We start from the raw sequence: 16,762 nt of genomic DNA on the forward strand, positions 1-16,762 counted from the left end.
TCCTATATTACAGTGCCCCCACTTGGCATGAAGGAGTACAGGGACATCTTTGGACAGCAAAATTGTTAGCCTTGGGGAAAGCAGTGTTACATGGAGTAGCAGATGATAAACCAGCAAACTGAAACCAAACTTTAGCCCACACTATAATTGCAAAAGCCATTACAGCAACAGATTTTTCTTTTGGGATAAAGGTTTTGCACAAATAAAAGCTGGTCATTGTAAGCACCTCTGTTAGTGGTAAATGGTTTGTCTCAACAGTCAAAATGGCTACATTTGCAGGAGAGCTTATTCTGTTGAAAAACTTATGGGCAGAATCACCAGATGAAAATAAAGGAAAGAGCTTAAAAATGAAAACTAATGCATCCTCCACATCTAAGAATTGGTAAGCCATAGAATAATGTTTGCTTTTGGGTTTACTACTCCTTTAAGGGGAGATGTAAAAACAGCTACAGATATAAAGTGCAGGCACCTAGAGGTGAGTTCTAAAGGTATACAATCTGCTTTAGATCTGCAAAAACTATTTAATATGAAGGTTCCCCTAAAGGATAAGTTGCGCTTTCAGGCCTCCTACCCCCAAATCCGCTTTCAAGAATGGAATTTTTAGGGAGGGGGAGAAGCCTTCCCTAATTTTGACAGGTACCACAACCCACTTCCGCTCGGATCACCTAGCTGCTGACTTTTAATTTGTACACAGGAGACTGGAGCTTCTCTTTAACCTCCCTGGCGGTATGATTATTTCAGATTTTAAGTGCTGAAAGCAGTACAATTATTTTGCATGGAAATTTGGCGTTTTATATTGTAGGCCTGTAATTCTTAGAAATAATTCACTTAAATCTGTCCAAACCAGAGTCTAGTAGACATCCCGGGTATGATAAAGTTTGAAAAACGAAATCATAAATTATAATAAATAACTATAAATAATTATACCAAATAATAAAAATTATTCAATAATGTAAACCAATCAAAAACACTGAAATTTGCTCAGTTGCAGAATTGTCGCTGTCATTACTTTTCAGTGTGTGATGATGGATTTCCCCACAAATCACTATAGCTCAATTCTGCAAGTGATTCTAATTTATTATTGTTTTCTAGCTGGTCTAAAACCACTTTTGATGTAAAGGGATGGTTTTGGTTGCTATGGACAATCTCCAGTTTGCAGGCAGAAAGAACAGTTTTTATAATATAAAACTGCAAGCCGGACACTGGAGAAACCACTAGGGACAAAGGGGATGTGTAATTATTTGATACAGTACTGTAATCTGTAAGATTACAGTATACTGTATCTATACTGTTTTACTTTTTGAGTTTGGCGCCGAACTCCGTCCCCGTGCGTCGCAACGCTCGCAGGGAACGGAGCTCGGCACTGTGAATTGAGCCAGACACGGCGGCTCGCAGATCACAGCGGGGAGACATTGCAGAATCCAGGGGACAAGGTAAGTAACCTCCACATGTATCCTGCTATACGATCCCGAGTCTGGCTCGGGGTTACCGCTTTTGGTACTGAAAATCCACCCCGAGCCAGACTCGGGAATACCGCCAGGGGGGTTAACATCCCTCCCATTTGTATGCAGTTGGGCAGGCCCTCACGCTACATAGTTGGTAGATATAAAGATGATTGTATATTTACAACCTTAACACTAAACCTACTCTCTGCCACATTCTAAGCCTAATCTTTCTAGCCCTGTAAAGAAAAAATTGCTATACTTTCCTGTTCTGTGGCCATTCCGGTTCCACGCTCAGCTGTCAGTGGCAGCTTCAGTGTGTGGGAGTGTGCAGGAAAGGCAGCCGACAACCAAAGCTCCATAGTAAGTTCTCAGGCATTTCATAGCCGTTGTCGGTTCTGTCCTGCACACAGCAGCTGCTGCTGGAGACCAGACCAGATCGCTTTTAGAAAAGGTGTGTGTATATAGTGTTTTTTTTTTTTCTTTACAGGATTAGATAGATTATCAAGCATCAAATATCACCTCCTGAATTTCTGGCCACTTCTGAACGATTCTCTGAAAAGCCACCACAGATCAGGTGTGAACAAGCCCTTAATGGTTACATATACCACATTGTGCTATGCTGTAAAATATACACTCACCAGCCACTTTAGCAATTTGTGTTACCAAGCAATTGAACAATAATCAGCCAATTACATGGCAGCAACTAAATGCATTTAGGCATCTAAATGTGGTGAAGACGACTTGCTGAAGTTCAAACTGAGAATCAGAATGGGGAAGAAAGGGGATTTAAGTGACTTTGAATGCGGCATGGTTGTTGGTGCCAGATGGACTGGTCTGAGTATTTCAAAAACTGCTGATCTACTGGGATTTTCACACACAACTATCTCTAGGGAATGGTCTGAAAAAGAGAAATATCCAGTGAGCGGCAATTGTGTGAATGAAAATGCCTTGTTGAGGTCAGATTAGAATGGGCAGACTGATTCGAGATGATAGAAAGGCAACAGAAACTCAAATAACCACTCTTTACAACCAAGGTATGCAGAATACCATCTTCAAGCAGATGGGCTACAGTAGCAGAAGCCCACACCGGGTGCCACTCCTGTCAGCTAAGAACAGGAAACTGAGGCTACAATTTGCACAGGCTCACCAAAATTGGACAATAGAAGACTGGAAAAACGTTGCCTGATGAGTGTCGATTTCAGCTGCGACATTCAGATGGTAGAGTCAGAATTTGCTGTAAAAATGAAAGCATGGATCCATCATGCCTTGTATCAACGGTTCTGACTAGTGGTGTAATGGTGTGGGGGATATTTTCCTGGCACACTTTGAGCCCCTTGGTACCAATGGAGAATCATTTAAATGCCATGGCCTACAGTACCGGAGTATTATTGCTGACCATGTCCATCCCTTTATGACTACAGTGTACCCATCTTCTAATGGCTACTTCCAGCAGGATAATGTACTATCAATGTGAAAAAATGTGTCACCGGCGCAAAAATATATAAATCTATAATGACGTGTGACTTTACCTTTTGGTTTAAATATCAAATCTGCAGGTATAGATCCCCCCACCAATAGTGTGGGGTAAACAAATATTAAGAAAAAAGGTGTAACTGTGCTGACCCCAAATATATTTATCTTACCACATATTAAAGACAATCTTTATCAGTGATTCATCATCATTCATTCAAATAAAGTGCACATTTTAGTGAACTACAATAAAAATAATCCTCCTTGATCAAAAAAAAAATATAAATAATAAAAAATCAACAGTCCCAGTGATTCTCTTCAAAAGATGGTTATCCAAATCTCCCGTACACAAATCCACATCCGTGATTGAAAAACGTTCACCAATTCATGACACATCACCACCTTCTAGAATGGACACTCACCAGAAACAAGGTAAAAAAAACACCTTTGGTTTATGTTGGGATAACCACTCCTCATATAAACATGCCTCAAGATTCCCCAATTGAATGCCAGTGATCACTCCTTGTGTCTCCACATTAATCTCAGGATCTCATAAAAAGCAAACAGCCATCATTGCGCAACATATTAAAATGTATTCAATCATTAAAATAAGTATAGGGAATTTTCACTCAAAAGTGTGGTGCCTTTAGACCAGCATTAAAGCTTTCCAGCAATGCTCTTAGGGCATGCAAGTGCCGTTCTGTCTCCCAGGATCGGTCGTGCGATCCAAGCCTTGATTTGGTGCGGGTTTGGGCAGGAAGTGATGTCAGCGTTACCCAGAAGCCTCTACACATTTCGCATCCAATCCTCTTCAGGAAGTCCCGCACCAAATTGAAGCTTGGATCGCACGACCGGTCCCGGGGAGACGGAACGGTGCTTGCAGGCCCTACTGGCTTCTTATCTGTGGGCACCCAGCTGTGACAGCTTGTGGGTCACAGCCAGCTGTGCATGTGCGTGCCACACATTGTGACTAGTCCCCCAATCGTCTGCGACGTGTCCCAGAAGACTGCAGGGAGAGAAGAGAACTTCCGCTCCGTTCGCCTAGGTACTTGCTCCCTGCCCCATCCTCAAACAATGGGCCACCTGTTAAAGAGGAGAGGGGTAGAAGACCTTAAAGCTGAACTTCTCCTTTTGGATGAAGTTCTACTTGAAACATAATTCAGGTCTAAAATGTTTTTTAACCACATCCTGCCCGGCCTATAGCAAAATGATGGTCGGGTGGTGGCTCTACCGTTCTGACTGGATGTCTTATTATGTCCTTCAAAACATGCCACTCATGCGTGACCCCGGTGGCGCGCAGTGTGGCGATGTGGGTCGCTCGGACACACCGCAACTCCGATCATGGTAAAGAGCCTATGACGTAGGCTAGAGCTGCACGATTCTGGATAATATGAGAATCACAATTTTTTTGCTTAGAATGAAGATCACGATTCTCGCTGTGTAGCATCATTTTTCACATAGAAAAAAATTAGGCTAACTTTAAGGTTTAGTTTTTCTTTTTTAATTCATTAAGGTGTATTTTTTCCCAAACGATTGCGTTTGAAAGACAGCTGTGCAAATACAGCGTGACATAAAATATTGCAACAATGCCAATTTACTCTCTAGGGTCTCTGCTAAAAAAAAAAATATATATATATATATATATATATATATATATATATATATATATATAAAATTTTTGGGGGTTCTAAGTAATTTTCTAGCAAAAAAATGTTGATTTTTAACTTGTAAGCAACAAATGTCAGAATAAGGTTTGGTCTTTAAAGGGGTTGAAAAACCTCTTTGTAGTGCACCAGCCCCCCTTTTGCTTACCTGAGCACGATCGTTCCTGTACCTGGGAAGGAGACCATCCGCTTCAGCCGGTGTCTTGGGTCCTGACTGGATAGATTGATAGTGCAGCCATTGGCTCCTGCTGCTGTCAATCAAATCCAATGACGTGGGAGCCGGGGGCAGAACCGAGTCCTGTTGTCTGTGTCAATGGACGCAGCAGCAGGACACGGGAGCCCCGAGGGAGAGCACTTTTCTGACGGGCACTCGAGAAGAGGAGGAGCCAGGAGCACTGCTGAGGGATCCCAGAAGAGGAGAATCGGGGCCACTTTGTGCAAAAGGAACCGCACAGAGGAGGTAATTATGACATGTTTGTTTTTTGTTTTTGTTTTTAAAACGAAGGTTGACATATCCTTTAAGTAGTTAAACTGACCTCATCTACCCACCGAAGTTCATTCCTTTGCTATAAAAGAACTGAGAAATACATTGTATGTCTTCCCTATCTCTCATCGCTGAGGAATGTTGTAAAATATTTGTCGCTTTTTTTTTTTTTTTTGACAGCTCGGCTCTGCACTGTTTACATAGAATCGCGAAAACAGCTGTTTAGCATCGTGAGGGGTGTTGAATTGAGTTCGCGCAGCTCTAACACACGCTATTTACCATGTGATCAGCTGTGTCCAATCACAGCTGATCGCAGTGTAACTACGATGTGCCAGTTATCGGGCACTTAAAGTCGATAAATAGCTTTCCTGACGGGGGGATGTGCACTGATAATCAGTGCAATAATTATCAGTGTAGCCCAATTAGCGATGCCCACCATTGCTGCATATTAGTGACTCCTCATCAGTAAAGGAGAAAATTACTTATTTACAACATTTTATAACGAAAACAAAGAAAAAGCTTTTTTTCTTATCATAATTTTTGGACTTTTTTCATTTCTTTAGCAAAACAAATAGAAACCCAGTGGCGATTAACTGCTTGCTGACCAGCCGCCATAGTTATATGGTGGCAGGTTGGCACTGCTGCCGGAATCGCCGTAGCTGTACAGCGGCTGATTTAAGAGCTATAGCGGGCGTCGCCGGACATGCGCACCCGCGGCACGATGCCGGAGCTGATGCACGTAGCTGGCGGCCGCGATGTCCACTGGCGACACGCGGTCGATCCTCAGAGAGGCAGAACGGAGATCTGTCAATGTAAACAGACAGATCCCGTTCTGTTAGGGAAGTAGAGAGAGATCTGCTGTTCCTAGCGATCAGGAACATCGATCTCTACTCGATCTCATCGATCTCTACTCTACTCTCCACTCTACTCCCAGTCAATCCACTCCCGCCACAGTTAGAAACACCTCCCTAGAGTACACTTAACCCCTTGATCGCTCCCTAGTGTTAACCCTTTCCCTGCCAGTGTCATTTATACAGTAATCAGTGGCTATTTTAAGCTCTAATCACTGTATAAATGTCAATAGTCACAAAAAAATGCCTGATCTGTCCGCCGCAATGTCACAGTCCTGCTAAAAATCGCTGATCACCGCCATTACTAGTAAAAAATTTAAAAAATTAATAATAAAAATGCCATAAATCCATTCCCGATTTTGTAGACGCTATAACTTTTGCGCAAACCAATAAATATACGCTTATTGCAATGTTTTTTTTACCAAAAATCCGTAGCAGAATACATATTGGTCTAAACTGATGAAGAAATTCGTTTTTTTTTTTGGCTATTTATTATAGCAAAAAGTAAAAATATTGTTTTTTTTTTTTCAAAACTGTTCTATTTTTGTTTATAGCGCAAAAAATAAAAACCACAGAGGTGATCAAAAACCACCAAAAGAAAGCTCTATTTGTGGGGAAAAAAAGCACATCAATTTTGTTTGGGTACAACGTTGCACAATTGTCAAAGCGACGCAGTGCCGTATCGCAAAAAATGGCCTGGTCAGGAAGGGGGTAAAACCTTCTGGGGCTGAAGTGGTTAAACACCACCAAAAGAAAGCTCTCTCAAAAAAATGTAATTTGGGTACGGCGTTGCATGACCGCACAATTCTCATTCAAAGGGTGACAGCGCTGAAAGCTGAAAAGTGGCCTGGACAGGGAGGGGGTAAAAGTGCCCAGTATTAAAGTGGTTAAAACATGTCTGGCGCAAAAACTGAAAAAAAAAAAAATGGCTCCGGGATTCAAGTGGTTAAGAAACAAATTCCAGCCTACTTGTTCTTTGATTATTTATTATTATATCCAACAACGCACACAGACAGCTCAGTGACCGCACATAAAGGAATGACATGTTGGAACACAAACCGTGGAACGCACGAACTTCCGGCTTCATAGACACAGATGACGTCTTTGGTCGGCGTCCAAAGCCAGCCAATTGGAAGAAGTGAATACAATTCCCGCCTCTCTCGGGTTACCTGGGTGGTGAATTCGTCTCCGCTGCCACGTCACCATTGGAGGCGTCAGAGCAGCAGGCGGAGCGAAGGCAGAGAAAGATGGCGTCCTCTATCCGGGAAAAACAGACGGGTGAGAACCGGGCAGCAATGAGAGGAATGTGACATGACGGGGGCTGTGCTGGTCATAGAAGAGCGGGGAGGGCTTGTTCTTCATTTATGGGGGTGGAGAGGTGTGTGTAAAGACAGAGCCCCATCCTGGAGCTCAGTGTACACTGACAGCTGGGTGTATGTGTGTCCAGGGCTGTCATACCTGTGTGTAGTGTGATGAGGAGACTGCACTATGCTCTGGTTATTCCTCTATTCATAAACTCCTTTGTACTGAGCTGTATTCAGGTGAATGGAGCCCACCCAGTGCAGGGATCTCCATAGGACTTATTGAACCGTTTGGTACCCATCTAACACATTGCTGCATATATAAAGAGGGTAATCCTCAGGCCTCATTCACATTTGTGTACTGATCTGTACTCCCAGCAATGGGAAGTCTTCAGGTGTTCTATGTAGGGATGTGCAGGCAGCCTGGTGACATCAATGTCTGGTGATTGGCAGAATGGACCTCCATGTGCGCCCTGGAGATCACATGCTTGTGGGTCTTATGCTCGGATCAAAGCGGAGTCAGAATACCTGGGCATCCTGGGTGGCTGAAGTCAGCCCTTCACACACAAATACTGATTGGTATGCTTTAAAGTGGAACTAAACTTGACCAATAAAAGACTTAGAGCGGGCAGCACTTTATTGCAGAAGAAACCTGCTATGGGCTCCTTTACACGGGCGATGAGGCCTGTCCTCTGTGCAGAGCTGACTCTTGTAGAGTCTACATCCTCCTCAGAGCTGTGTGCAGGCAGCCCAGGGAAGTGGCTGCATCAATATGGTCATGTCATAGTTTGAAAGGCAGGAGCGGAAGCATCTATCTGAATGCAGACCACGTAGGTTTAGATCCGTGCACGTGTTTGAACCTACAGTGTCTGCATTCACATCTGTGCACCTGTAAAAATTTTACACGTACCTGGTCTGTTCAGCTGCTACATCTGCTTCTACAGGCTGCCTGCACATAGCTCTGAGGTGGATGAAGATGCAGCAAAGAGAGGCTCTACACTAATGCCCTGTACACACGGTCAGATTTTCCGACGGAAAATGTGTGATAGGACCTTGTTGTCGGAAATTCCGACCGTGTGTAAGCTCCATCACACATTTTCCATCGGATTTTCCGACACACAAAGTTTGAGAGCAGGATATAAAATTTTCCGACCACAAAATCCATTGTCGGAAATTCCGATCGTGTGTACACAAATCCGACGCACAAAGTGCCACGCATGCTCAGAATAAATAAAGAGATGAAAGCTATTGGCCACTGCCCCGTTTATAGTCCCGATGTACGTGTTTTTTACGTCACCGCGTTCAGAACGATCAGATTTTCCGACAACTTTGTGTGACCGTGTGTATGCAAGACAAGTTTGAGCCAACATCCGTTGGAAGAAATCCTAGGATTTTGTTGTCGGAATGTCCGAACAAAGTCCGACCGTGTGTACGGGGCATAAGAATGGGCTCAGGCGTGTTCGCAGCTCCACATGCCCGAGCCTGCCTGAAAGCCTACCCTGCGTAGCGCTGATCACAGGCAGTGAGACGTTTCCTGATCTCTGCAGCCGCGGATTGGGAAATGTCTCACTGCCTTTGATTAGCGCTGTGCAGTGTAAGCTTCCTGGAGGGCTCGGGCAAGTGAAGCTGCAAACACGCCTGAGCCCGTCCTTACTCTGCACAGAGGTAAGGGGTTCATTAAAATGGGTGATTTGCCTCTTACCTCTGTGCAGAGTAAGGATGGGCTCAGGCGTGTTCACAACTCCGCATGCCTGAGCCTGCCAGGAAGCTTACACTGCACAGCGCTAATCAAAGGCAGTGAGACATTTCCCAATCCGTGGCTGCAGAGATCAGGAAATGTCTCACTGCCTTTGATTAGCGCTGTACAGTGTAAGCTTCATGGCGGGCTCGGGCATGTGGAGCTGCAAACACGTCTGAGCCCATCCTTACTCTGCACAGAGGTAAGAGGCAAATCACCAATTTTAATGAGCCCTAAATCTCTTCTACAATAACACACACTTAACTTGAAGTCTTCTATTGAATGCACACTGAGTTGTGCATTCCCAGCATACTCTGGCTGTCCTGGAATGATGGACTCCTGTGTGTATGCATGGGATGTTGTCATTCCCTTTCAGGCCAATCAATAGGCTAAAAACCCAGCACCCGAAAATAGCTGGGAAGAAGATGGCAGCGGCCGGTGAGGGATTTAACTGCCACATTGCTGAGATGAGGAATTAAGTATTTCTGGGAATCTAGTTCTGCTTTGATTCTCACATACTGCACATATGGATTCAAGGGCTGCTGACATTTCTGTGCTGAGAGTGTGCTTGCAGCACGGAGACTGAGTTGTCACAGACATCTCCCAGTCTCCAGTAATGACGGGGGGTTAGCTGGCTCCCTATCATGTGACCACTGTAACAGCTAATCATAGTGGTCACATGATCAGTGGTCCCCTCCCCCCAGCTGTAGATTGCTGAGACTGAGCAAGAAGGGGTTAAATTGAACTTTAAGTTGGCTCAAAACGAATTTAAGGTGCATCAAAGCAAAAGGTGTGCAGAGTCTTGTGGTCCTGTCACATGAGCATCATCAGTTCCGTCATGAAAACTGATAAATAAAATCATAAAAACTCAGGGCTCATTCACACAGTGCGGTGTACTGCATTTTCCCCTCACTGAATAAACACCAGTCACTGCTATGGCACATGGGAAAATTGTTTTCTATGTTCCTCCTTACTGCAATACAGCCAAGAGGTGCAGTAAAATGTAGACACGTGGCATTGCACCGCAGCACATGCCACCACAAAGCAATGCAACACGCTCCTTTGCAAAAATTGTCGCTTTTGGCACATCAAATAAAGTTTAAAAAAGAAAAAGTAAACAGTGCAATGTGCATAAAAGCAGAAGAGGATGCCACCTTTTCAGTTTTTTTTTCTCCCTTTAGACTTGGATGGAAGCCCTCATAGACATACATTAAGGGATTTGTATTGAAAACTGGAGGAGCCACAATGTTGAGCAGATGTGCATGGCAACCAATCAGCTTCTATCTTTTATTTTCAAAGCAGAGCTAAAGTCAAGATACTTACGGTATCTCACAGTTTTGTAAATATGTTATTAAATCTTTTCATGTGACAACACTGAAGAAATGACACTTTGCTACAATATAAAGTAGTGAGTGTACAGCTTGTATAGTGTAAATTTGCTGTCCCCTCAAAATGACTCAACACACAGCCATTAATGTCTAAACCGCTGACAACAAAAGTGAGGACACCCCTAAGTGAAAATGTCCAAATTGGGTCCAATTAGCTATTTGCCCACCCCGGTGTCATGTGAATCATTAGTGTTACAAGGTCTCAGGTGTAAATTGGGGAGGCAGATGTGTTAAATTTGGTGTTATCGCTCTCACTCTCTCATACTGGTCACTGGAAGTTCAACATGGCACCTCATGGCAAAGAACTCTCTGAGGGTCTGAAAAAAAGAATTGTTGTTCTACATAAAGATGGCCTAGGCCAGTGATGCTGAACCTTGGCACTCCAGATATTTTGAAACTACATTTCCCATGATGGTCAACTACACTGCATGAGTGTATGCGCATCATGGGAAATGTAGTTCCAAAACATCTGGGGTGCAAAGGTTCGCCATCACTGGTCTAGGCTATAAGAAGATTGCCAAGACCCTGAAACTGAGCTGCAGCACGGTGGCCAAGACCATACAGCAGTTTAACAGGACAGGTTCCACTCAGGACAGGCCTCGTCATGGTCAACCAAAGAAGTTGAGTGCACATGCTCAGCATCATATCCAGAGGTTGTCTTTGGGAAATAGATGTATGAGTGCTGCCAGCATTGCTGCAGAGGTTGAAGGGGTGGGGTCAGCCTGTCAGTGCTCAGACCATATGCCGCACACTGCATCAAAAAGGTCTGCATGGCTGTTGTCCCAGAAGGAAGCCTCTTCTAAAGATGATGCACAAGAAAGCCTGCAAACAGTTTGCTGAAGACAAGCAGACTAAGGACATGGATTACTGGAACCATGTCCTGTGGTGTGATGGGACCAAGATAAACTTATTTGGTTCAGATGGTGTCAAGCGTGTGGTGGCAACCAGGTGAGGAGTACAAAGACAAGTGTGTCTTGCCTACAGTCAAGCATGGTAGTGGGAGTGTCATGTCTGGGGCTGCAGGAGTGCTGCTGGTACTGGGAAGCTTCAGTTCACTGAGGGAACCATGAATGCCAACATGTACTGTGACATACTGATGCAGAGCATGATTCCCTCCTTCCGGAGACTGGGCTGCAGGGCAGTGTTCCAACATAACAACCCCAAACACACCTCCAAGACGACCACTGCCTTGCTAAAGAAGCTGAGGATAAAGGTGATGGACTGGCCAAGCATGTCTCCAGACCTAAACCCTATTGAGCATTAAGGATAAGCTCCGGCATGTTCGCACACCCCAGGTGCAGAGTCCGCCAGGAAGTCGGCACTGCGCTGCGCTAATCATAGGCAGTGAGACAATTCCTGATCTCTGCAGCTGCGCATCGGGACAATGTCTTACCTGCCTGTTATTAGCGCAGTGCCGACTTCCTGGCGAGCTCTGCACATGGGGTGTGCGAACACGCCGGAGCTCATCCTTATTGAGCATCTGTGGGGCATCCTCAAACAGAAGGTGGAGGAGCACAAGGTCTCTACCATCCACCAGCTCTGTGATGTCGTCATGGAGGAGTAGAAGAGGACTCCGGTGGCAACCTGTGAAGCTCTGGTGAACTCCATGCCCAAGAGGGTTAAGGCAGTGCTGGAAAATAATGGTGGCCACACAAAATATTGAACACTCATTACTTTACATTGTAGCAAAGTGTCATTTCTTCAGTGTTGTCACATGAAAAGATATAATAAAATATTTACAAAAATGTGAGGGGTGTACTTTTGTGAGAAACTGTACCTCTGTTTCAATGCTCTGATGCCTGTGAGTTTAATTGTCTGCCTTGGTACCTTCTTCCTGGCGTGCATGTCTTTTGCTTTCTTAAATTCCCCAATGTGGGATGATGTCACTCCACTGCATGCACAGGTGTGCAGTCATCCCATAACATACAGTGGGGCAAAAAAGTATTTAGTCAGCCACCAATTGTGCAAGTTCTCCCACTTAAAAAGATGAGAGAGGCCAGTAATTGTCATCATAGGTATACCTCAATTATGAGAGACAAAATGTGGAAACAAATCCAGACAGACAATCACATTGTCTGATTTTTGAAAGAATTTATTTGCAAATTATGGTGGAAAATAAGTATTTGGTCAATATCAAAAGTTCATTTCAATACTTTGTTATATATCCTTTGTCGGCAATGACAGAGGTCAAACGTTTTCTGTAAGTCTGCACAAGGTTGTCACACACTGTTGTTGGTATGTTGGCCCATTCCTCCATGCAGATCTCCTCTAGAGCAGTGATGTTTTGGGGCTGTCGCTGGGCAACACAGACTTTCAACTTCCTCCAAAGGTTTTCTATGTGGTTGAGATCTGAAGACTGGCTAGGCCACTCCAGGACCTTGAAATGCTTCTCACAAAGCCACTCCTTTGTTGTTCGGGCGGTGTGTTTGGGATCATTGTCATGCTGAAAGACCCAGCCATGTTTTATCTTCGATGCCCTTGCTGATGGGAGGAGGTTTGCACTCAAAATCTCACGATACATGGTCCCATTCATTCTTTTGTGTACACGGATCAGTCGTCCTGTTCCCTTTGCAGAGAAACAGCCCCAAAGCATGATGTTGCCACCTCCATGCTTCACAGTAGGTATGGTGTTCTTTGGTTGCAACTCAGCATTCTCTCTCCTCCAAACACGACGAGTTGTGTTTCTACCAAACAGTTCTACTTTGGTTTCATCTGACCATATGAAATTCTCCCAATCCTCTTCTGGATCATCCAAATGCTCTCTAGCAAACCTCAGATGGGCCCGGACATGTACTGACTTAAGCAGGGGGACACGTCTGGCACTGCAGGATCTGAGTCCCTGGCGGCGTAGTGTGTTACTGATGGTAACCTTTGTTACGTTGGTCCCAGCTCTCTGCAGGTCATTCACTAGGTCCCCCCATGTGGTTCTGGGATTTTTGCTCACCGTTCTTGTGATCATTTTGACCCCATGGGGTGAGATCTTGCGTGGAGCCCCAGATCGAGGGAGATTATCAGTGGTCTTGTATGTCTTCCATTTTCTAATTATTGCTCCAACAGTTGATTTCTTCACACCAAGCTGCTTGCCTATTGCAGATTCAGTCTTCCCAGCCTGGTGCAGGTCTACAATTTTGTTTCTGGTGTCCTTCGACAGCTCTTTGGTCTTCACCAAAGTGGAGTTTGGAGTGTGACTGTTTGAGGTTGTGGACAGGTGTCTTTTATACTGATAACAAGTTCAGGCAGGTGCCATTAATACAGGTAATGAGTGGAGGACAGAGGAGCCTCTTAAAGAAGAAGATACAGGTCTGTGAGAGCCAGAAATCTTGCTTGTTTGTAGGTGACCAAATACTTATTTTCCACCATAATTTGAAAATAAATTCTTTCAAAAATCAGACAATGTGATTGTCTGTCTGGATTTGTTTCCACATTTTGTCTCTCATAGTTGAGGTATACCTATGATGACAAATACGGGCCTCTCTCATCTTTTTAAGTGGGAGAACTTGCACAATTGGTGGCTGACTAAATACTTTTTTGCGCCACTGTATGCACTGATCTGCAAATGCGCAGCTCGGCGTACAGTCTACAGAAGACTGGGAGCAGGCAGGTCGGTTTATTTTATTGCAGAAGAGTCATTGCGCCTAGGCTCACACTGAATGACGGTTTGAGATCGTGCAAGTTCAGCTGCACTTGCACGATTTCAAACTGGCATTTCAGTCCGACTTAGGGGGCAATTTGACATCTGTGCAACATTCATGCACAGATGTCTATGGAAATTCCCCTGAAGTCGCCAAATGTAGTGCAGGAACTGCTTTTGGGAATCGGTGCGGCACTTCGATTTGGATGGTGCGTTGCCGGCAATAGGCTCCAATTTGACAAATCGCATGTCAAATTGTCCCAATGTGAAAGTGGGCTGCATGTCTCTTCCGCAATAAAGAGCCTGTCTGCTCACAGTTATTTCTTTTTAAACTTTAGTTTCACTTTAATTGAGCAAGCTGAAGAGAGAATCTGATTAGATGCCATGCACAGCTGCTCCGGATTCTTTCTGCTCCAGTTTTCATAAATTCCCCCATTTATGGTTCAGTTAATATTCAAATTCTGATATGAATCTGCTTACAAAACGTATGTCTTGAGCACAAGTAGAGAGGAAAACTATTTCTGAAATCTCCTGCAGCTACTAGAAATCCCCTATGGCTTTGAAATTTGGTTCCGACTTTTAAGGGAGAATAGCTATCGCTAATGCAGCAGTGAATACAGGTCACATGACCAGACTGTCCTACCTTTTTTGTTTGCTTTTCCCTTATTTTTATTGTGCTCTGCCGACTTTGGACTCCCTAAGCTATAACGGGGCAATGGGCATTTTGTAAAGCACATCCCTGTGCTTTCACATTACAGAGAGGGAGTTTCCCAGCAACAAAAACCTGACGGGTTATCGCCCCCCCACTATTCTATTCAAATATATAATTTTTTTTTTTTTTTTAAGGTACTTGAAGACATAATTACACATGTGATTCTAGAGATATTCCTTGAATGCATTCTTTTCCAGGACCAAGCTGTGTTCTTCACCTTTAGCCGCCCCCTATCCCATAAGGCAAGCAGGCCTACCGGTACTTGGTTGTTCCCCAGGACTTATGCACAATGCTATAGTGCCCGGCTGCAACGCTGGGGCAAGCGTCAACTAAGCACAGCAAATAGGTACTTGCGGTTGGCAGACAGGCAGAAAAGTTCAGTGACAGTCCAGGTACAAAGCAGGCGAGGGTCCTGATGGTTAGCGACAAATCCGAGTGAAAAGGCAGGCAGAGTCCAGAGAGTAGTCGATATACGATCCAAAGTCATCAATGAGGAAATCTAAACTAGCAAAGCAGGGCAAACGGACGGACAGGGAGCGTGGAACATGTCTTACCAATACAATATCACAAGCATGAGACTGCAGGCTTGGCTAACTAAAATTAGGTTTGGTTTCCTCCCAGAGACTGGCCACAATCAATTACCTTGCAGGTGGACAGACAGACAAGGAGAATGCCACAGCCAAAACCATTGACCATGACATTGAGGCTCAATTACTGACACCAATTATGGAGCATAATTTCTCTCACTGACACCAACAATGGGGCATTACTCCTCCCATTGATATCAACAATGGGGAACTATTCTTCCCACTAATACCAATGATGGGGCATTTTCTACTCCCACTGACCACAGACCGGCCCCCCTAAAGTCTAAAGGACAGTAATCTGGCCTGTTGTTTAGAAAGATTGGAGACCCATTATGTAGAAGAAGCTGTATTTCACCCTTCTAATGATGAGCGTTTTGCTTGTTACAATGGAAGTACATGTAGATTATCTCTGCAAGAGATGTGACAAACTTGACTGGCTTTCTTTACCTTATAACAGTGTTGCTCCCCTTACTAGATATAGGGGCTTCAAGTGTGCTTCCTGACATCGAAGCAACAAAGAGAAAAAGCGGCACATCCAGAGATGAAGAAACATTTGTTGGTTTAATGTAGAATCAAAGGTTAAAAAAACATGACACACGAGGGATCCACATTGTTCAGCAGACGCATTTCACACAAAGTGCTTAATTCTTTCTTCCTGACATCACTCTGTATTTATCAATTTAAAAGACTGCAGTTTTACTATCGGAGAGTGTCAAGGACTTTTTAAATGCATTGAAAACCAAAGATGGAGACTGTGCATGTTACACAAAATTGCTTAAGATCACTGATTTTGCAGTCCTTTTAGGACTCCTTCACACAGCTGCAAAGGGCCGAACAAAGTGAATTGAAGGGAAGTACACATTTTGTGTACAGCCGACTATTTAAATCAATGACAGGCTGTGGTTGTATGCTGGTAACAGCACATCCGTAAGCTCTTCTGAGCAGGGCACTCTTAATCCTCCTGTATTTTATTGTATTATAACTGTATTGTCTCCCCTTTATATTGTAAAGTGCTACGTAAACTGTGGCGCTATATAAATCCTGTATAATAATAATCCGTCCCTGTGCACATGAAAATACCTGCATATAGCCGCAGCCTCTCATTGACTGGCACTCAAACACCTGTACTCCTGGGCTCAGAAATATACACTTCCTGCACAGCCTTCTGCAACTGTGTGGATGAGCTCCTCTAAATCCAATCTCCCATGTCTGTGCTCCCCTGAGCCCCCTTAAAGAGGTAGTCCACCTAAAAAAAAATTATTAAAAGCCAGCAGCTACAAATACTGCCGCTGCTGACTTTTAATAAATGGACACCTACCTTTCCTGGAGCCCAGCGATGTTGGCAGCCAAAGCTGATCATTCGCTCGGCTCTTGGCTGCTGCCGCCGCCATTCTCTGTGAGGGAATTATGAAGTGAAACGTTGCAGCTTCACTTCCCGGTTCCCTACTGCGCATGTGCAAGTCGCGCTGCGCGTCCTAAGTGGTCCCCGCT

General features: G+C 44.3%; 1 protein-coding gene across 1 annotated transcript in view; it reads left to right on the forward strand.

Annotated features, from left to right (window-relative positions):
* The first annotated feature begins 7,051 nt into the window (after window positions 1-7,051).
* The window catches only part of SCFD1 (sec1 family domain containing 1), a 275,000-nt gene continuing 265,289 nt past the window's right edge, over window positions 7,052-16,762 (forward strand). The window contains exon 1 of the mRNA XM_073609415.1: window positions 7,052-7,192. Coding sequence (XP_073465516.1) covers window positions 7,162-7,192 — 31 coding nt within the window. The 5' untranslated portion in view covers window positions 7,052-7,161. The remainder of the gene's footprint in view (window positions 7,193-16,762) is intronic.

This window comes from Aquarana catesbeiana, linkage group LG13 (assembly GCF_042186555.1).
Source record: "Aquarana catesbeiana isolate 2022-GZ linkage group LG13, ASM4218655v1, whole genome shotgun sequence".
Taxonomy (NCBI): domain Eukaryota; kingdom Metazoa; phylum Chordata; class Amphibia; order Anura; family Ranidae; genus Aquarana; species Aquarana catesbeiana.